The 22767-nt window shown below is 39.8% G+C and overlaps 1 protein-coding gene, 1 long non-coding RNA gene and 1 pseudogene across 6 annotated transcripts in view; 1 reads left to right on the forward strand and 2 right to left on the reverse strand.

The window, feature by feature from the left end:
• Positions 1-6325: 6325 nt before the first annotated feature.
• Positions 6326-7628, reverse strand: LOC122233259. Its single transcript, XR_006210801.1, has 2 exons — positions 7369-7628; positions 6326-6876 (listed from the first exon to the last, which is right to left on the reverse strand). It is a non-coding gene; the product is annotated as an uncharacterized LOC122233259 (long non-coding RNA).
• A 166-nt stretch (positions 7629-7794) lies between these two features.
• Positions 7795-22767, forward strand: part of VPS13A (vacuolar protein sorting 13 homolog A) — a 256059-nt gene continuing 241086 nt past the window's right edge. For 3 of the 5 annotated variants that reach the window (XR_006210800.1, XM_007077510.2, XM_007077512.2), the window contains exons 1-2: positions 7796-7996; positions 20662-20705. Coding sequence is in view for 4 of the 5 variants with exons in the window: in XM_007077510.2 (XP_007077572.2) it covers positions 7897-7996; positions 20662-20705 (144 nt within the window). In the remaining variant the exon portion in view is untranslated. Of the gene's footprint in view, positions 7997-20661; positions 20706-22767 lie in introns of all 5 variants that reach the window. The other 2 variants (XM_042965112.1, XM_007077511.3) reach the window with 1 other exon arrangement.
• On the reverse strand, positions 19387-19532 carry LOC122233345 (annotated as a pseudogene).

The following is a 22767-nucleotide window of genomic DNA, read 5'->3' on the forward strand; positions in this document are numbered from 1 at the left end:
TGTACTCCCTTTAATGATACTGCCTCCCTCTCTCAGCCAAACATCTCCGCCGGCAGGGACTCAGCTGCAGGTCCTGACTCTGTTCCCCACAGAAAAAGAACATACACAGCGCCATGAACAAGGTACAAAATCGGTTACTGTAAAAAAAAAAAGAAAAAAAAAATGAAAAAGGAGCTTTAACACATCCCCGCCGTAGTTACTGGAGGAAGCGGACATAACCCCAAGCGGGCTGAGTGAGCAAAGGCACACACAAGGAAACATAGAACCGGAGGCTCTAAGGCGGGATCCGCCGGGCTGCGCGGCTCCCAGACAGGAGGAGCAGGCACCGGAGGGGGAACCGCGAGGTCGGTTCCGGTGTGTCTGAGATGCTGAGATGGTGCTGATTGTGCAAGAGAGAGAAAATGCAAGTCAGATTCAGAGGCTGTAAGGAAGAGCTGCCGTCCGCGCGAAGGAGGGTCGCGGGGGCGAGGATCCGAAGGCAAGCAAGCAGAGCGGCAACTCTATAGGTAACAAACAAGAGGGAGCGGGTCGGTCCTTCCTCCTCTAGCCCCTCCAGCGCCCCCTCTTGGCAGAGCCCCGCCAGGAGCCAGCTGCCGAAGCCGAGCGCGGCTCGCAGAGTCCGCCCATCGCCAGAGCCCAAAATAGAAGGGTGGGTTTGGAGCCGACGGGCAATAATTCAATACTTGGCAGGTATGTCTTGCTTGCCTTCCACGAATATGTGAGCGCCTGCCTTGTTCTAGGCACAGAGGAGAGAACAATGAGCAAAACGCTAATAATAATTTCTCCTCGAGTAGCTTACGTTGTATGATATGCATTATAGTGGGGAGAGATAGACAAAAAATAAATAAGTGAAAAACGCATAGCGTGTCAGGTGGTAAGTGCTCGGAGGAAAGATAAAGCAAGGAAGGTAACAGAAGAGTGCTGAGGGGTGGGGGTAGGTATCAATGTTAACCAGGCTGTTCAGGGAAGGGCTGAGAAAATGGCTGGAGAGCAAAGACAAGAGTGAGCTGTGCAAATACAAGAGGAAGGTGCATTCCAGATAAGGGTTGGGTAGAGTGTAAGGCCAATTGTGTAGGGCCTTATCTGGCTTTGTGAGGGCTGAGGCCATTCCCACGATGATGTGAGCAGTACTTTAGCAGCTTTGGAGCACGAAATGACACAGGCTTTTGTTTTGTTTTGTTTTGTTGAAAGTTTATTTATGTTGAGAGACAGAGAGAGAGAGAGAGAGAGCACAAGTGTGCTCACATGAGCAGGCGAGGGGCAGAGAGAAAGAGGAAGAGAAGAGAATCCCAAGCAGGCTCCACGCTGTCACTACAGAGCCTGATGCAGGGCTCGAACTCAGAAACCGTGAGATCATGGCTTGAGCCGAAATCAAGAGTCCTATGCTTAACTGACTGAGCCACCCAGGTGCCCCAGAAGTGACACAGTTTTTAAAGGATTCTTCTGGATACTCTTTTGAGATTAGGTTGTCCTCCCTGGATTCACCTCAGCCCTGACAATGGGAACTTAATCCTGGGTCTCGAGTCTTGCCTTCCACATGCCTCATCTTTCTCTCTCTGTATCTACCTGTCAAAGCACAGCAGTGCGGGGGTCAGGGCGGCAAGCCTAGGTTCCTGTGCCTCTTCTCCTGGGGCTGCATCTTCATTCACAGTCACAGCCTCTGGTTTTTGTTTGTTTGGTTTTTTGTTTTGTTTTGTTTGTTTGCTTTTAACCCTCTGAATAGTCTCTCCTTGAGACGCTTTTGGGGGTATTAATCTACTTCTCTGGTGGTATGTTCAATGTTGTGAGAGTTGGGCGTGACTTCATATCCAATATTTGTTCATTCTTTCAACAAACATGTATTAAAAACCTATATGGGGGTGCCTGGGTGACTCAGTTGGTTGAGCATCCACTCTCGATTTCAACTCAGATGATGACCCCAGGGTCGTGGGATTGAGCTCCATATCAGGATCCATGCTGAGTGTGGAGCTTGCTTAAGATTCTCTCTCTCCCTCTGCCCCTCTTGCGTATGCTTTCTCTCTCTCTCTAAAAAGCAAAAAGAGAAACAAAATAAAAAACGTATGTGTACCAAGCACTCGTTTGGTACTAGGGATACATCAGTGAACTAGACACATTAGCTTCCTGTTCTAGAAGTGGCAGTGATGGGGGAGACAGAATCTTTATTATTTTTTTAATGTTTATTTTATTTTTGAGAGAGAGAGAGAGAGCAGAGCACGAATGGGGGAGGGGTAGAGAGAGACAGAGACACAGAATCCGAAGTGGGCTCCAGGCTCTGAACTGTCAGCACAAACCCCGACATGGGGCTCGAACTCACAAGCTGTGAGATCATGACCTGAGCCGAAGTTGGATGTTTAACCAACTGAACCATCCAGGTGCCTTGGAGACAGAACCTTTAAATCCCTTATGAGGAGGATTATTTCAGAGAATGATGAACGACATGAAGATCCCAAGGTGACTATGAGATAGCGTGACTAGTGGCTATTTGAGACTGAGAGGTCGAGAGAGCTTATTCACATTTCACCTGTGCTCTATGCTCTAATTTGTGTGTGTGTGTGCGTATGTAGTTTTATGCAATTTTATTTGACCACTGACACAATCAAGATACCTAAGTGCTCCGTAAACACAGGGCTCCTCCCTGGAAACCATTTGTAGCCACACCTGTCCCTCCATCCCATACTAGCCTTTGGCAACTGCTAATCTGCTTTCTATCTCTATAATTTTGTCCTTTCAAGAATATTTTGTAAATGGAATCAGCATAATGCCCTGAGATTTATCCAGATTGTTTATAGCATCGGTAGTGCATTCCTTTTTGTTGCTGAGTGGTATTCCACAGTGCGGATATACTACATACAGTCTGTTTCCATTCATTTGTTGAAAGGCTTTTGAGTCGTTTCTGATTTTTGCCTATTATGAATTAAAGTGCTATGACCATTCTTGTACAAGATTTTGTGTGAGCAAAAATCTAGGATAAATGTCTGGAAATACAATTGCTGGTTCATGTGGTAGGTGCGTATTTAGTTTAGTTTTGTTTTAGAAATTGTCCAGAGCACAGCTATACCATTTCACATTCCCATAACTAATGCACATATATCCATTTTTTTCCACATCCTCACCAGCATTTGGTGTTACCACATTTTTTCTTTTTACCATTCTGGTTGATGTGTAGTAATATATATCATTTATGTTTTTCATTTTCATTGCCCCAATAGCTGATAATATTGAACATATTTTAATGTGCTTATTTGCCATATTTATGTCTATTCATGTCTTTTGGCAGCCTTTTGAAAGTTTACATGAATCTTTGTATCAATTTGCCACCAGGGTTGAGAACTTGCTCACAAACTTCAGTTGGCTCTAATTTTGGGAGAGCAATTTTCCCAAAGAATTATAAAAGAATAGACAATATAATACCATTTCTGATACATCTCTCTCCACCAATTTAGAGGATCAAATTAAGTTTACGTCTTCTTTTTTAATGTTCCAAGTGTATGACATACAGTTGAATGTAATGAAATTCAGTTTCCATGCTTCACAATCTCCAAAGCTGATTTGCTTTAGACTAAAAACATTTCAATTAGCATGGTAAGAAAAGTCTTATTATACTTCATTTGTAGTAATCTTACAATATTAATAGCTTTTTTTGTTTTGGGGAAAAAAAAATCCATGCTCCCTGTAAAAAAAGACCTTGAAAGAACAGAGACAATACACACGACCAAAGTCTCACCATCTAAAGATAATCACTGTTAACAGTCGGTGGGCATACTTATACATTTCTTTCTGTGTGTGTGTGTATATGTATGTGTGTATTTATATACATATATTCTCTGCACACTTAAAATATGATTATAATTTATATTATTGGTATGATGCTACTCTGTATCTTGTTTCTTACAAGCATATATTATTGACTTCCACAGATGTGCATTATCATTTTTAAAGCCTGCATAGTAACCCATTGTGTGTGTGCGCATGTGTGTGTGTGTGTGTGTGTGTGTGTGTGTGTACACGTGTGCATGTGCATTTAACCAGCTTCCTTATTGATATTTAGCTTCTTCTAACTTTTGGCTGTTATAAATAATGCTTTAATGAATGTTCTTGTGGGGACAGCTTTTTAAATTTTTATGTTTTCTTAGAGTAAATCGCTAGAAGCGGGACTGTTGAGTCAAAAGTCATATATATGTATTTACATATGTGAATATGTACATATGAATATACATATGTAGCAAAAATATGTATATATCAGTTTGTAGATGTTTATAAACTGCCTTTTAATTTTTTTTAACGTTTATTTATTTTTGAGACAGAGAGAGAGCATGAACGGCGGAGGGGCAGAGAGAGAGGGAGACACAGAATCGGAAGCAGGCTCCAGGCTCTGAGCCATCAGCCCAGAGCCCAACGCAGGGCTCGAACCCACGGACCGCGAGATCGTGACCTGAGCTGAAGTCGGATGCTTAACCGACTGAGCCACCCAGGTGTCCCTATAAACTGCCTTTTAGAAAGATTGTATTGATTTACATTTTTAGCTACACTGCCTGAGTAAGGCTCTTGTAAATTTCTCAACCTTTTACTTATATCTCCTTTCCAACAAATTTCTGTTTTCTTTTTTTTTTTTTTTTAAGGCTTTGGAAGACATAAGTTGAAATAATTTTTAATTGTAATTTTTTAAATTTTAAAAAAATTATTCATATTTGAAAGACAGAGAATGAGCAGAGGAGAGGCAGAGAGTGAGAGGGAGACACAGAATCCGAAGCAGGCTCCAGGCTCTGAGCTGTCAGCATAGCTTGACTGAGCCACCTAGGCACCCAAAATTGTTTATAATTTTTAAACAATTAACTGAGGTGGGAGCTCAGGGCTTTTTGAGGCTAACTCCGTAAAAGCTTTTCTGTGAAATGACCATCTTGTAGAACTGTTCCTCCAGGAACAGAATGTGTTTGGGAATGTAGTCTGCTTCAATGGCTTTGTTATCTGGCCATCTAGCATGCTACCGCAATGCTAATCTTGCTTGGGGAATGAGGTCAGGACGAACAGTACACAAATGATATTTACTTGTGGACAGAGGAATTAATGACAAGGAAAAAATGTCCAAGATAACTACCAGCATGCCAAACTTCAAAGATGGAAAGCTGTGGCACGTAAACTAAGCATAAAAGACCAAATCCTACTTGCAAAGTTAGGGATTTATTGTAAAGTTGGATGATATTGCAGTTAGGGTTCACTCAAAAAAATTTTTTTAAATATGATCAAACAATGAAGTATAGCATTTTAATTATGATCTGGAAAAGAAAAACACTTTACACTATTTCCAAATTTGAAACTTGGAACATTTTTTTTTTTTTGGTAGTCGTTGGACTTATTTTTCAAGGTCCAGCAGATATTTGGTTTAATGATTTAGTGAGTGTACTTATCTTTTACATGATGACATTACTGTATTTTTGCTTATAATCTTCCTCAAATGGATTAAGGAACAAGAGGACTGACTGCAAAATGTACCTTTTAGTAATTAGGAAATGCATGTTCATGATACAGCACCTAACACTAGATAAGACTTCAGTTACACTATGCATCTTCTTACATGTTTCTAACACTTTCTGGGCAGAATTTCTTTCATTGCTCTCTTTGGCAATGAAATGCTTATAGTTCCAAATTTTCAGCAGCACACTCCCCCTTCATCCAATTCCACAGGCTTTTCCTGGATTATAGAAGTGTTTCCTGGATTATAGCATGAAGTGTTTGCAAGCTATTTAAGATGTATTTTTGGACTGAGTTCTGGAGTTCTTGCGCTTTAAATTTATGGTGCTAGATTTAATAGCAGAATTTGTAGCTACTGTCTATCTGGCTTCCTCTAAATAATGCTACAGTAGCAAAATACCTCATTATGGCTTTTCCCTTTTCTGGGCATTTAGGCCTCTTATCAGTTTCCTTCCTTATAAGTTTACTTATACAAGTATTCTGAGGTATATTTCCAATGTTGTTAGTCAAATGCAAGGGGATCAGGTGGGGTGGCAGAGCAGAGTCAGTCACAAATGCCAGGTTCCAGCTCTGTTCCTGCAGAACATTAGTTACATCACCTTGGATCAATCCCTAATATCTTTGCTTCATTATTGTTAAGATTAAGAGATTCAATTGGTAAGTATATAATAAAGACCCTTCAAATATGAAATTATCTGAAAATAATTTATGAACTCATGTAAAATAAGATTTGACAGCTTTTTTGTTTTTTTTTTTTTGTTTTTTTTTTGCCAGGCATTCTACTTGCAAAGGCAAACCTTAACCTTAAAAAAAATTGGGTGACTATGTACAAAAAGTTACTAAAATGGTACAGGAATTAAGTGAAAGTCGTCAGAGGCATTATTTATTTGTGAAACTGTTACCCTTAAAAATTGCCAGTTATTTTACCAGCAAAAGATGGGTTTATTTGGGAACAGCAGAGGATTGCAAATGGGACAAGGCAAGACCACAAACAAAAGCCAGGGGGCATTATCTTATGACTTCCGGTTTGAACAAACGTCAGTTGGAGAGAAGAGTTCAGGGTGATGATGAGATACCCCTTATCATATGAGGGGTAGTTGATTTCTTGCAGGAGATGCAACGTCCCCGGTTGGGGGCCTGTAATTGATGATTCTTTCCTGTTGAGATTCTTCTGTTAGGCTTATAATTGAGAATTCTTCCTGTAATTGACATTGAGTGCTAAGGCTCCCTAGCCTCTCTCCTAGCGTTGCTAGTCCACTTTAGCGAGGTTTCCCTTTCATGTTCAGGATGCAAAGAGAAAAAGTTCCAAGTTCACTCCTACATCTTAACCCCTTAGGAGGGTGGTGATTATAGTTCTCCAAACTTCACATCCAGCGTCTCTGTGACCTCAGGCATTTGACTGTATTTCTTATAAAAGACCAAATGGGGGTGGGATGGGGATGAAAGAAGAGTCCTCATTTTTTATTTAGTTAGGGTCATTCGGTAAGGCTCAAGGGGTGAGTCTAGGTCTCACAGTATTTCTTAAAGGGCGCTCCGCAGTTTCTGAACTGGTTGACTCTGAATCCCAAAGGACTCTAGGTGATGAAAGGAGGCTCCCTGTATATAACTTGACCAAAAAAAAGAGTGCCAAGTCAGATGCAGGGAAGGGGGGCGTGGCATTCCAGCACCGAGTTTACTCTTTACTGCCCGTCTACTTTCTGGCACTATTTGCAGCAAGGGATGTTAAGTCACCCTAAGAGCGTCGTGGCCTTGCCCTCCGAGCAGGGGGCGGGGCAGTTACACGCGTCCAGACACAGGCTGGCCGGACGCAGGAACCTGTAATAATGTGGGAGAGCTCCTTGGGACCTTCCCTTACGACGCCTCCAGCCTGACCGCGAGAGTGCTGGAATCTGCCCACACCTTGGTTAGGTGCAGGTCCTACCAGTCCGCGAGTGGGGTCGTCTTCACTGTAGGGAGAGGCGCGTTCCCTGCTAGGTGTAACCGCCGCGCCCCACCCCGCCCCCCGCCGCGGGGCCGGACCCGGGGTCGACCGGCGAGGGCGGGGTCGGGAACAAACTGGCAGCTGCCTCCGCTCATCCTGTTGCCAGGCGACGGGGAAGAGGCGGGGCCAACATGTAAAAGAAGGCGGGTTCTGCAAGGAAACCGCAGGCGTCAGAGAAGCGGCCGCGCAGCCGCCCTTGCTCTTCTCTAGCAGGCGTGCCCGGGTCGGCGCCGCGCTCCGCCCCCGCCCTGGAGTCCGCTCTGCGCACGCGCGGAGCGAGTAGCCGCCTCCGCCCCTCGCAGGGCTCGCGGCGGGGCTGTGCGTCCGGCACTGGGGCAGCTCTAGTGGAACCGCCCGGGAGCCGGTGAACCGAGCGGTCTCGGGCGGCCAGGCGCTGGACGAAGGTGTGCGGTGGGCGGCTGCCGTGTCCACCGCGACTGAGGAAAATGGTGTTCGAGTCGGTGGTCGTGGATGTGTTGAACCGGTTCTTGGGGGACTATGTGGTGAACCTGGACACGTCCCAGCTCACTCTGGGCATCTGGGGAGGTAACGAGACCGCCGCCGCCCCCTCAATCTCGTTTTCCTCCCGGCCTTTGGTTTTCGGAGCCTCGGGCCCTTCGCTCGCTCGGCACCACCACCTGCCGCCGCCCTCCTCGGGGTTAAATTACGTAAAGCCAGGCGGCGGTTCCAGGGCCTCTGCCCGCAGGTTGTTTGTATTCTGGCAGGAGGGGGTTGGGGTCGGGGTGCGGGCTGTAACGTCCCCCTTTTCCGAGCCGGGCGGTTGAGGGGGCCCGCGGTGGATTCCGAGGGTGCGGGACACCGATTGCTCCCAGGCGCCCTTTTCTGCCCGTCGCCCCGCGCCGTCGAGCTTCAGCTGCGCGGGTCGTGGGGGTGCGGAGGGGGGGGGGTCACAAGACGCCCGGGGGGCTTGTTCCCATCCTTGTCATTTTGTACCCCCGTGGGTTATGGCGAAGGCTCGGGAGAGCCCACGGAGTGTCGCACGTTGTCTCGCACGTGCAAGCAAGGCGCTGCGACCGAAGACGCCCTCTTCCTTCCCCAGCTCGGGCGTGTGGCTAACCCGCGGTGTCTTCTCGGCCCCGGTTCCTGGCCACCCCACCTGCATTCCCGGTTGCTGGCTTGGCTCCTGCCGGTAACAGAAAGTGAAACTCCTGGGCACGATTAACTCAAATGGTTGGTCAGGTGTTTCCAGTTCACAGCCTGACCCGGGAGTTAGGAGGAGGACAGAAGCCTTACTTTGTATCCACTTACTCTGGTGCGCTGCCTTATTTGGAGCCTCATTTTTTACTGCTGCCATCTGTTTTTGTATTATCCCCTTTTTAAACATCCGTTGTAAGTTAGATTGCTTTTCCGTAGCAAGTGAATCTCTTGGGCCAAAGTTAGGGCTGTTTTTTTTTTTGTTTGTTTGTTTTGTTTAATCGTTAATATGCACACACTTTCAGCCTCCTTCTAAGACACTCGTTTATCTTGAGTTTTCTCCTTTATGAAAGAGGGTGAGTAGGTAATTCTTTTGGTGGCGAGAACCTTGTTAGGGCTGTTGGTATCTGGTACCACGGGTAGAGCCAGCCTCCGCGAAGAAGGGACGTGAGCTCGGCATCTCCGGGTAGTATCGGAGACGTGAAGACTGTTGAATTTGTTCTTCTCACTTGCCGAGTAAAAATCATACGATCTGCCTTCACCCACTGCAGAAGGGAAGCCTTGCAAACATTTTGTGGTGTGTTTTGAATTGTAGTGGAGGGTTGCCGTAGAGGTTTGTGGAGGTGTGTGTCGAGTGTGATTTATGGATGAATTTGTTTAAAATTTAGGTGCGGTAAAATTGACTCGCGATGTAAAAGTTCTGCCTTTCTTGACAGACGCAGTGTTAAGGAGTGTATCCACTGCCACAATCGTGATACCAAAAAGTTCCATCAAGACACCGAAGTTCCCCCTGCTGCCCCTTTTTAGTCCACCCTTCCCAGCCTCCATTTCTCCTGGCAGCCACTGATCTGTTTCCATCCCTACAGTTTTGTCTTTGCCTGAGTGCCATATAAGTGGAATTATGTGGTAGATAGCTTTTGGGGTCTTCTGTTTTTACTGAATTTCACTCCTTTCACTTTTTACACAAAATGAATTTGAGAGAGCCATCCGTGTGTTGCATGCACCAGTATTTCATTCCTGTATTGTTGAGCAGTAGTTGACTGTAGGAATGTGTTGCAAATGTTTATGTTTGCTGGTTTCCCTTTCTTGCCATTAGGAATAGAGAATAAACATGCGTGTACGGGTTTTTGTGTGAACATAAATTTTTATTTCCCTTGGGTTACTACCGAAGAGCGCAATTGTGAGGCCTTATGGTAAGTTAATATTTAATTTACGTGAAACTAAGCTGCTTTTCAAAGTGCCTGTGCCATTTTGCAATCTCACCAGCAGTGTAGTGTAGCACTGACTGCTCGACGCTTAGTGACTTTACACCCTCACTAGCACTTAGCATTGACCTTTCAGAAACTTTTTTTTTTTAAGCCATTTTACTAGGTGTATAGTGCTGAAGTATGGTGGTTTTAATTTGCATATCTAGTGATTAAAGATGTTGAGCATCTTCTCATGTTCTTTGCTGTCTGTGTAGTTTCATTGGTGAAGTGTTCAAATCTTTGGCTCCTTTTCAATTGGCTTCTTTTCTTTTTTTATTGAGATTCAATGTACCCATTAAAGTGGCATTTTAAAAATGGTACTTTAAAATGCCATTTAAAAAATGTTATTAATGTAGCTGACACACAATGTTAAATTGGTTTTAGGTATACAACAGTGATTCAACAATTCTGAACATTATGTAATGCTCACCATGATAAGTGTTACCATCTGTCACCTTACCATATTATTAAAGTATTATTTGTTTTTATTTTTTATTTTTTTAAGTAGGCTCCATGCCCAACATGGGGCTGGAACTCATGACCCTCAGATGAAGAGTCACGTGCTGTACCGAATGAGCTAGCCAGGTGCTTCCGTTATTACAGTATTATTAACTGCATTTCCTATGCTTTACTTTTCATCTTAAATTTACCCTTTTAAGATGTACAATTGAGTGTTTTTTAGTATAGCCACAAAATTGTGCCACTGTCGACACTAATTCCAGAACTTTTTCAACACCCCCAAAATAAACCTCATGCCTATAGCAATCACTCTCAAATTCTGTCCCGAACTTCCCGACCTCAACTCCAGCAACTTCTGATTTCTTTTATGTTTTCTATGGAGTCACTAATTCTGGACATTTCACTTACATGTAATCCTGCAACATACATGGCTTTTTGTTTCTGGCCTTTTTCACATAAATTTATATTTTCAAGCGTCATCTTGTAGGATGTATCATTTTATTATTATGACTGAATAATATTCCATTTTATGGGTATATCACATTTTGTTTATTCATTGATCAGTTGATAGACATATAAACTATTCTTTTTGGTTTTTATGAGTAATGCTGCTGTGAACATTCATGTGCAAGTTTTTTTGTGGGCATATGTTCTAAATTTTCTCGAGTATATGCCTAGGACTGGAATTGCTGAGTCACTTGATAACTCAGACTTTTTATAGCACTGTTGAACTCTTTTCCAAAGTATTTTCTTATTGTTAAGTGTTGAGAGTTCTTTACATGTTACGTATATGAATCTTTTGTCAGAAAGAAAATCTGAAAATGTATTCTCCCAGTCTCTTCCAAGTCTGTCTTTTGCAAAGCAGAAGTTTTAAATTTTGATCAAGTCCACTTCAAAAACTTTTCATGAGTCATGCTTTTGATGTATCTATGAAATCTTAGCCTTCCCTGAAATCACAAAGATTTTCTCCTGTGTTTTCTTATACAAGATTCATAATTTTATATTTTATGTTTAGATTTCGGATCCATTTTTGTAAAAGTTGTCAAGGTTGAAGGTTGACATTCATTTGTTGGCATGTGGATGCAAATGTTCAATTGTACCATCTGCTGAAAAAATCCTTTCTTCATAGAATTATTTTTGCACTTTTGTAAAAAAAAAAAATTAGAGTTTATATTGCGTGGGTTTATTTTTGCATTGTCATCTGTTTGAATAATGTGTGTCCATCCTTTGACCAATACCACTCTTGTCTTGATAACTCTAGCTAATAGTAAGTCATGAAATTAGGTAGTGTGATTCTTCTAACTTTAGTGTTAACAAAAATTTTAAAACAACATATCAGTGTTTTATATATAGAAGTTGGTTATATTTTGATAAGCAGAGCTTTATTTTATTTTTTAGGGAACTCATGCAAATGGGGAGAGAGGCAGAATCCTTTTTTTTTTTTAATGTTTATTTTTTGAGAGAGTATGAGCAGGGAAGGGGCAGCGAGAGGGAGATACAGGATCTGATCATGTAGGGCTCAAACCCACAAACTGAGATCATGCCTTGAGACCAAGTTGGTTGCTTAACCTACTGAAACGCCAAGGCGCCTTGGTAGACGGAATCAGAATCTTAAGCAGGCCTCATGCACAGTTCAGAGGGTGATGCAGGGCATGGTTCCAGGTTCATGACCGGACCTCACATCAAGAGTTCGATGCTCAACTGTCTGAGCTACCCAGGTGCCCTAGTGAAACTTTAAGAGCTTTTTGTTAAATTCTCCAAGGATTGATTGATTATTTACTTATTTATTTATTTAAATTGTTTGTAATGTTTATTTTTGAGAGAGAGCATGAGAGGGAGAGGAGCAGAGAGAGGGAGACACAGAATCTGAAGCAGGCTCTGAGCTGTCACCGCAGAGCCTGACTGAGCCACCCAGGCGCTCCTCCCTCCTTTGAGAATTTAAAAAGCAGTAATTTTAATAAACTTTTAAAAAGTTATTTGAAAATTTCAATAATAGAAACTAGATGCTTAGGAAAATTGTTAAGGTTATGGAGTTAATATTTTATGGTCTAACGTCAGAAGGACGTTTGGTTTTAAATGTATGCTTTTGCTGGGTGTGTGTAATAATCCAGCTAATTGCACTCTTAGCATATTAATAGTGTTAGTGTTCAGGAATTAGATGGATGATTTCAAACCTAATAATGGGTAGTGCTTTGAAAATGTTTCTGACGTAATTTTTTTTGGAAATGAGAATCCATTTTTCCTTAGAAACTTGGTTATACACGAATGAAGAGTTTCCAAAAACGTATTTAATTATAATGTAGCAGAATAGTGCTACTATACTGGGCCCTACAGGAAGTAGACTGAGTGCTGGAAGCATCTGTTTTATGAAGGAGAAAGAGGAATTGAGCTTTAACTCACACTCTTGATGAATTTTGATGTTGAGAAAGTACTTTTTATACACCGCTATTAATCCTCCACCGTTTTGTATGTCATCTACTTAGGTAGGTGGTAGTACTTCATTGATTGATCTGACATTAATCTCCCACCTTTTCTTTTTTTTCTCGTTTTAAAAAACAATTTTTTTAAATGGTTATTTATTTTTGAGAGAGACGGAGACAGAATGCTAGTGGGTTAGGGGCAGAGAGAGAGGGAGACACAGAATCGGAAGCAGGGTCCAGGCTCTGAGCCGTCAGCACAGAGCCCGACACGGGGCTCGAACTCACGAGCCGGTGAGATGATGACCTGAGCCGAAGTCGGACGCTCAACCGACTGAGCCACCCAGGCACCCCAATCTCCCACCTTTTCTAAGCTGGCATTTCGTGTTTCCTTCAAGAGCTAGGCTGCATCAGAATCAGCCATATGTGTTCCTTAGACATACAGATTTCTGAACTGCTTTCCAGACTTAATAATTCTTTTATCTGGAGTAGGACACCGAAATCTTTTCTTTTTTGTTTTTCTGTTTTTTTTTAAAAAACGTCATGAGATTGTCATGTACAACTAGGTGCATTTTAAGAGCACTTTGGGGCACCTGCGTTGCTCAGTCGGTCAAGCGTCCCACTTTGGCTGGGGTCATGATCTCGCAGTCCATGAGTTCAAGCCCCACGTTGGGCTCTGTGCTGACAGCTCAGAGCCTGGAGCCTGTTTCAGATTCTGTGTCTCCCTCTCTCTCTGACCCTCCCCCGTTCATGCTGTGTCGCTCTCTGTCTCAAAAATAAATAAACGTTAAAAAAAAAAAACAAAACACTTTGAGGGCAAATGTATTAGAAACTCAAGAGGCAGAAGCAGTAATAAAGATGGCTCGTGATAGAACTCTTTCTTGTTTTCTCTAAAATGGTACTCAAATTTTGCAGGTTTTTTTTTTTTTTGGTGGTGGTTGTTATGCCTGATAATGTTATGTAATGTTAGAAACTGATTTCTTTTTTTTAAAAACTAACTTGGATATTTTATTTTTGAAATGTTACTTTCCCAGTTTTCCCTTTATAACAGAGTTTAATGGTCAGTGGCCACTTACTACATATCCCCAGTATACTCTTCGCTCTGTAGGATTATGAAGATTCAGGGCACAATTCCTGATATGAAGGAGTCATTCTTTTATGAAAGGAATATATTGGGAGTGCTGAACAGATGTTTGTTGAGATCTAGTGGTAATTACCAATTATAATTCCTTAAATACTATTTTTACCTTTACATTCTGAGAAACTTTTATAGAATGTTAGAGCTGAAAGGGAACATTTAATATGAAAAGTGTTAAATACAGAATTAAAAGATTTTGCAGTCTGCATCCATATTCCTGTAATCTAGATGGTACCACGAATTATGTATTAACAGCTTTATTGAAACATAACTGACATAGTAAAAGCACATATTTAAAGTCTACAGTTTGGTAAACTTTGACATGTATGCACTTGGGAAATAGTCATCATGACCAAGATGACGAAATATCCATCACACTCGAAAGTTTTTTTGGCCATCTCCAGAGGCATCCAATATTCTGATTTTTTTTTTTTTTTCCCCTACCATACATACCTATACCTCTATTTCTGACTTGCTGAATGTGGTTTTTTTCCTCCAAGAATGTGTGTTGGGTTTTGTAAACTGGTTTTTCTCTATTGATCTGATCATAGGGTGTCTCTTCTTCAGCCCGTTGATGCAATGGATTATATTAATTGATTTTTGAATGTTGAATGAGTCTTTCATACCTGGAATAAATTCCACCTGGTCTTGGTATATAATTATTCTTACACATTGTTGGATTTAATTTGATACTTTGTTGATTTTTGCATCTGTGTTCATGAGAGATAGTGGTCTGTAGCTTTTTTTCTTGTCATGTGTTTATCTGGTTTTGGTATTAGGGTAATGCTGAACTCCTAAAGTGAGTTAGGAAGTGTTCCCTCTGCTTCTGTTTGCTAGAGGAGATTTCATTGGGGCTTGGTATCATTTTTTCCTTAAATGTTTGGTTTAGAAAGTTAGTGAAACCATCTGGGCGTTATGCTTTCAGTTTTGAAAGATTATTAAGTATTGAATCAATGTCTTTAATAGATACAGGCCTATTTTGGTATCTTTTTTATCATGTGTGAGTTTTGCTAAAATATATCTTTTGAGGAATTGTTACAAGTTTTGTGAGCAGGTTTGCATTCCTGTGTTATCCTTTTACTGTCCATAGAATGAGTAATGATGGCCCTTCCTTTCATTTGTGATACTAGTAATTTGTGTCTTTTCTTTCATAGTTAACTTGGCTAGAGTGTTATCAATTTTGTTGATCTTTTCAGAGAACCATCTTTTGGTTTCATTAGTTTTTCTCTGGGTTTTTCTGTATTGAATTTCATTGATTTCTGCTCTAATTCTTCTTTTCTTCTGCTTACTTAGGATTTCATTTGCTCTTCTTTTCCTAGATTCCTAAGGTGGAAGCTAGAGTATTGATTTTAGATCTATCTTCTTTTCTAATATATGCAGTCAGTGGTGTAAATTTCTGAGCCCTCCTTTTGCTGCATGTCAAATTTTGAGAGCTGTATTTTCATTTGATTCAAGATACTTTTCAGTTTCTTTTGAGACTTCTTTGACTTCTATGTTATTTTAAATCAGTATTTGCCAAATCTTCAGGTATTTTGGGAGTTTCTACCTTTTTTTTTTTTTTTTGTTACCAATTTCTAGTTTAAGTCCATTGTTGTCTGAAAGCAAATTTTGTAAGACTTTTATTCCTTTAAATTTGTTAAGATATGTTTTATGGACCAGAGTTTGGATTATTGTGCTGAATGTTCTGTGTGAGCTTGAAAAGAATATGGGGCACCTGGGTGGCTCAGTTGGTTAAGCATCCGACTTAGGCTCAGGTCATGATCTCATGGCCCGTGAGGCCCGTGAGTTTGAGCCCCACATCGGGCTCTGTGCTGACAGCTCAGAACCTGGAGCCTGCTTCAGATTCTGTGTCTCCCCCTCTGTCTGCCCCTCCCCTGCTCATGCTCTGTCTCTGTCTCAGAAATTAATAAACATTAAAAAAAATTAAAAAAGAAAAGAATAGATATTCTGCTATTGTTGGAAGAAATGTTCTACAAATTTTAATTAGATCTCTTTGCTTTTAATTTGTTTATGCCTTTATGTCTAGAGTGGGTTTCTTGCAGGTATCTTATTGTTAGGTTTTGTTTTTGTTATCCACTGTGTCGGGTTTTGTCTTTTAATTGGTATATTCAGACCATTTATATTTAAAGTGATTATTGATATAGTTGGGTTGATGGTTATCTATTTGTAGCTCTTTTCTATTTCTTGTATGTATGTCTTTGCTTTTTAAAATCTTCCCCTCTTTTTTCTGCCTCTTCTGGTTTTAATTAAGCTTTTCTATGATTTCCTTTTTTTCCTCTCCTAATATATTAATTATACCAAATTTATTATTTACCACAGGCTTACCAAATTTATTATTTATTTTTCATTTGATTATTATTATTTTAGTGGATGCTTTGGGATTGCAATATGCATTTAAAACTAATCTAAGTCTGGAGTACCTGGGTGGCTCAGTCAAACATCCACCTCTTGATTTTGGCTCAGATCATGATCTTGTGGTTCGTGAGTTTGAGCCCTGCATCTGTCCCCAAGCTTATAGCATGGAGACTGCTTGAGATTCTTTCCCTCTCTCTTAAATCAATAAACAAACAGACAAAAAATGAAACTAATCAGAGTCCAATCAAATAAAGCTATATTGCTTCAGAGCTAGTGAAGGCACCTTATAAGATTATTGTACTCATTTGCTTTTGCCATTCATTTCACTTATCCATAAGCTGTACCTACCCAGTGCACTGTTGCTATTATTATTTTGAACAGTTTTCCATTAAGGAAAATAAAAGGCTTAATTTTACCTTTATTCCTTTTCTCATGCTCTTACAGATCTGAGTTTGTGACCTGTATTTTCCTTCTCTGTGAAAACTTTTAACATTTCTTGCAAGGGAGGTCTGCCAAAAAATGCCATCAGGTTTTGTTTGCCTGAGAAACTATTTCTTTTGCATCTCCACCACTTAAAAATAATGTGGTAAAATACAACATAAAATCATCTTAATGATATTTTAATTTCAGGTGTACAGTATATTGATTCAACAGTTCGGTACATTATTCAGTGTTCACCCTAAGCATAGCCACCATCTGTCATCAAACAACATTTTTGCAACATTATTGACTATATTCCCTTTGTTGTACTTTTCATCTCTGTGACTTACTTATTTTGTAACTGGAAGTTTGTACTTAATCACCTTCACCTATTTTGCCCATCCCGCCCCCCGACCTACCTCTCCTCAAGCAGCCATCGGTTTGTTCTCTGTATTTAAGAGTCTTGTTTTTTTTGTTTCACTGGTTTGTTTTTTAGATTCCACGTGTAAGTGACATCATGGTATTTGTCTTTCTCTCACTTGTTTCACTTAGCATAATACCCTGTAGCTCCATCCGTATTGTCGCAAATGGTAAGGTCTCATTCTTTATTATGGCTGAGTAATATTCGTGTGTAGGTGTGTGGGTGTGTGTATCCATTTATCTGATGGATGCTTGGTTGCTTCCATATGTTAGCTATTGTAAATGATGCTGCAGTAAACATAGAGCTGCATTTTTTTTTTTTTTGAATTCGTGTTTTTGGGTAAATACTAGTGGAATTACTGGATCATATAGTATCTCTTTTTTAAATTTTTTGAGGAACCTCCATATTGTTTTCCATAGCAGCTGCACCAATTTACATTCCTACCTACAGTGTACGAGGGTTCCTTTTCCTTCACATTCTCATCATCACTTGTTATTGTCTTTTTGATTCTAGCCTTTCTGACAGGTGGGAGGTGATATCTCATTGTGGTTTTGATTTGCATTTCTCTGATGATGAGTGATGAGCATCTTTTCATGTGTCTGTTGGTCATCTGTATGTCTTCTTTGGAAAAAAAAATGTCTCTTTAGGTCTTTTGCCATTTTAAATCAGATTAGTATTAGTGTTTTTGCTGTTGGGTTGTAGAAGTTCTTCATAAAGTTTGGATATTAACCAAACTTTGGATATTATCCAAAGGGATATTAACCCTTTATTGAATATATCCTTTGAAAATATCTTTTCAGTAGGTTGCGTTTTTGTTTTGTCGATGGTTTCCTTTGCTGTGGAAAAGCTTTTTATTTTGGTGTGGTCCCGATATTTATTTTTGCTTTTGTTTTCCTTGCCTTAGGACACAGATCTAGAAAAATGTTTCTGTGGTGATGTCAAAGAAAATACAGTCTGTGGTTTCTTCAGGAGTTTTATGGTTTCGGGTTGCACATTTAGGTCTTTAATCTACTTTTGAGTTATTTTTATGCTGCAATAAAGTGCTCCAGTTTCATTCTTTTACAGTAGCTGTCCAGTTTTCCTAGTACGATCTGTTGAAGAGGTTGTCTTCTCTCCATTGTATATTCCTGACTGTTTTGTCATAGATTAATTGACCATGTAAGTGTGGGTTTATTTCTGGGCTCTCTATTCTGTTCCATTGATCTATGTGTATATTTTTGTGTCAGTACCATGCTGTTGTGATTACTACGACTTCATAGTATACCTTGAAATCTGGAATAGTGATAGCCCCAGCTTTGTTCTTTCTCAAGATTGCTTTGGCTATTCAGGCTTTTTTTTGGTTCCATACAAATGTTAGGATTATTTGTTTTAGTTCTTTGAAAACTGCTCTTAGTAATTTTATAGGGATTGTGTTGAACCTATAGATTGCTTTTTGTAGTGAGATTTTAATGATAGTCTTCCAATCCATGAGCATGGACTATTTTCCCATTTGTTGGTGTTTTCTTTCTTTCATCAGGGTTTTATAGTTTTCAGAGTATCAGTCTTTCATCCTTTTGGTTGGGTGTATTCTTATGTACTTTATTATTTTTGGTGATTGTAAATGGAATTGTTAATTTTTCTTTCTGCTACTTCGTTATTACTGTATACTGTATAGAAATGCAGATTTCTGTGTATTAATTTTGTATCCTGCAACTTTACTGAATTCACTTATCAGTTCTAACAGTTTTTTTTGTTAGTCTTTAGGGTTTTCTTTTTTTTTTATTTTTTTAATGTTTTTATTTATTTTTGAGACAGAGCACAAGTTGGGGGGAGGGTCAGAGAGAGGGAGACACAGAATCTGAAGCAGGCTTCAGGCTCCGAGCTGTCAGCACAGAGTCCGACGTGGGGCTCGAACTCCCCGACTGTGAGATCATGACCTGAGCTGAAGTCGGATGCTCAACTGACTGAGCCACCCAGGCGCCCCAGTCTTTAGGGTTTTCTATATACAGTATCATGTCCTCTGCAAGTAGTGAAAGTTTCACTTCTTCCTTGCTAATGTGAATGCCTTTTATTTCTTTTTCTTGTCTTGAGTAGTAAGACTTCCAGTACTATGTTGAATGAAAGAGTGGAAATCCTTGTTTTGTTCCTGGTTTTAGAGGAAAAGCTCCTAGTTTTTCGCTAGTGAGTATGATGTTAGTTAGCTTGTAGGTTTTTGATATATGGCCATTATTATGTTGAGGTATATTCCCTCTAAATCTTTCATTGTTGATGGATATTGGATTTTGTCAACACATTTTTTTCTACATTTACTGAGGTGATCCTTGGGTTTTATCTCTTTTGTTAACGTGAGGTACCACACTAATTGATTTGTAAATATTAAACCACTCTTGCATCAGTGGAATAACTCGTGCTCAATTGTGGTCAGTGATTTTTTTTAAACTGATAAGAACAGATACTACACTTGATCTTAGCCAAAAGGCCAAGAAGCGATGGGGTCAGTGATTTTTTTAAATGTATCATTGGATTTAGTTTGCTGATATTTTGTTGAGGATTTCTGTATCTGTGTTCATCAGTAATATTGGCTTGTGGTTTTCTTTTTTTGTAGTGTCTTTGTTTTTGGTATCAGGGTATTGCTGGCCTGGTAGAATGAATTTGGAAGTTTTCCTTTCTTTTTAAATTTTTGGAATAGTTGGAGAAGAATAGTATTAACTCTTTAGATGTTCGGTAGAATTCACCTTTGAAGCCATAAGCCATAGACTTTTGCTTTTTGGGAGTTATGTGATTACTGATTCAATTTCCTTACTAGTAATCACTTTGTCACAATTTTCTATTTACTTCTGATTTACTTTTGGAAGATTGTATGTTTTTAGGAATTAAAATTTTTTTTAACGTTTATTTATTTTTGAGAGAGAGAGCATGAGTGGGGGAGGGGCAGAGAGAGAGGGAGACACAGAATGCGAAGCAGGCTCCAGGCTCTGAGCTGTCAGCACAGAGCCCAATGTGGGGCTCAAACTCACGAACCGTGAGATCGTGACCTGAGCCGAAGTCGGACACTTAACCGACTGAGCCACCCAGGCACCCCTGTTTTTAGGAATTTAAAGAATGAAGTATGCCTATTTATTTATTTTTAAATGTTTATTCATTTTAGAGAGGAAAGAGCATGAGTGGGGGAGGCGCAGAGAGCGGGGGACGGAGGATCCCAAGTGGGCTCTGAGCTGACAGCAGTGAGCCTGATGTGGGGCTTGAACTCACTAACTGTGAGATTATGATCTGAATGGCAGTTGGATGTTCAACTGACTGAGCCACCTGAGTGCCCTGAGTATGCCTTTTATTTTTTTAATTTTTTAATGTTTGAAAATAATTTATTTTGAGAGAGCGCACACAAGCAGGGGAGGGGCAGAGAGAGAGAGAGAGAGGGAGACAGAGAATCCCAGTGGGTTCCACACTGTCAGCGCAGAGCCTGTTGGAGGGGCTCGGACTCAGGAACTGTGAAATCATGACCTGAGCTGAAACCAAGAGTCGGATGCTTAACTGAGCCATCTAGGAACCCCCCAAAGTATGTCTTTTTAAAATGAAAAATACTTTAATATTTTAATTTTGCTCCTTAAATGTTTTTTTAGGAGCTGTGGCCTTGAAGAATCTTGAAATTAAAGAAAATGCTCTGGTAGGTTTTGAGTATAAAAAATGTGTAATGTCTGCACTTAACTGTATATAGACTTTTTGATTTACTTCGTCATTTTAAATTATTCAAGCTTGTGAAAATTTTTAAAAAGAATTTTTGCAAAATGTGTATTTTACAAAGTAGACTTTTAATCTCCTTTAAAGCACAGAGTATAATTTTCCCCATTTAAAAATGCTTCCAATTTTTTTCTTTCTATATGATTTTATTTTAAATGGTTAATTTATCTTTCCAGTTGTCTTCAAGTTTTAATACCATGGTAACGATTTTTTTTTTTTTTTTTTACTATAGAATTCAGTGGTATTAATTACATTCATGATGCTATACAATCATTAAGCCCTGTCTTTTTTTCTGTAACTTTTTCATTGGGTCAGAGGGACTCCTATAACAATTAAGAAGTAATGCCCTATTCCGCCTCTTTGTAGACCTTGCTAACCTTTAATCTACTTTCTTCTTCTATGAATTTGCTTGTTGTACCTCGTGAGTGAAATCCTGCCATGTTTGTCATACTGTGTTTGACACATTTCACTTAGCTAATTCCTCTAAGGTTTGTCTGTTGTTTTTATCGGGACAACATTTCATTTTGTGGCTGAGTAATATTCCAGTGTATCTTTATGCCACATTTTGTTTATCCATTGATATCTTGATAGGCACTTGAGTTGTTTCTGCCTTTTGGCTCTTGTGAATAATGCTGCTGTAACACTGGCATACACATGTCTGTTCAGTTCCCTGTTTTCAATCCCTGTGGGTAAATGCCTACCAGTGGAATTGCTGGATTTTATGGTAATTTTATGTTTAATGTTTTTAAGAACTGCCACTCCATTTTCCATACTAGTTGAACCATCTTATATTCCTACTACCAATGCATATAGTGTCCACTTTCTCCACATCCTTGCTAACATTTACTTATCTTTTTAAATCTTTCTTTTTTTTTTCATTTTATCTTAAGTACAGTCTACTCCCCGAGGTGGGGCTGGAGCTCCCGACCCCAAGATCAGAGTCACCGGAGCTCCTGACCCCAAGATCAGAGTCACATGCTCTATCAGCTGAGCCAGCTAGGCACTGTTTTTGGTTTTCTGATTATACCCCTCCTAATAGACATAAAGTGGAATCTCATTTTGGTTTCTCTTAGCATTTCCCTCATGACTAGTGAGGCTGAGCATTTTTTCATGTGCTTATTGGCCATTTGTATATGTTCTTTGGATATGTCTGTTGAAAATAGTTGCTGATTTTTTAGTCAAGTTTTTGTTTGCTTGTTTGAATTACATTTCTTTATGTATTCTTGACATTTTCCCTTATCAGATACATGATTTGCAAAATTGACCCCCATTCTTTGTGTTGCCTTATGCCTCTGTTGATAGTGTCCTTTGATGCACTAAAGTTTTTAATCTTGGTGAAATTTAATCCATCTCTTTTTTTTTTTCTTTTGTTGTTTGTGTCTTTGGTGTGCTGTTCAAGAAATCATTGCCAAATCTAATGTCAAGAAGATTTTACCACATGTTTTCTTCTAAGGGTTTTGTAGTTTTAGTTCTTGTGTTTAGGTCTTATGTCCATTTTGAATTAATTTTTATATATGGTTATGAGGTAAGGGCTTAACTTCATTCTTGGGTGTGGATGTCCAGTGTTCTCAGCACCACTTATTGAAAAGGTTGCCCTTTTCCCCATTCGATGGGGAGAAATTCTTTTGAGGTTTTTGCAAAGTGGAGTTTTAACCTCCCTGTAAGGACAAACTGATGATAAAATTTCCCACTTAATTTTCCCCTCAGACAATATAAAAGCAGTATGATTTTGGTAAGGGTAACTTAGGTCTTCTCTATTACTGTCGAACTTTCTCCCTATTTATTTAAAAATGATCAGTCTCCCTCAATGTTATGGAGTTGAGAATAGTATGACAATTAAGTATTTACAAATTTAAATAAGTGTTGATGGTAAAGAGAAGGTGCAAGTTAACTGAATCCCTTTAAGTAATTGTGGGAAGAAAAAAATAGTCTTCTGTTTTGTTGGCCTGTATATATACTAATATTTTATATGTATATATATGTTTTGT

The sequence above is a fragment of the Panthera tigris genome, chromosome D4 (genome assembly GCF_018350195.1).
Source record: "Panthera tigris isolate Pti1 chromosome D4, P.tigris_Pti1_mat1.1, whole genome shotgun sequence".
Lineage (NCBI taxonomy): Eukaryota > Metazoa > Chordata > Mammalia > Carnivora > Felidae > Panthera > Panthera tigris.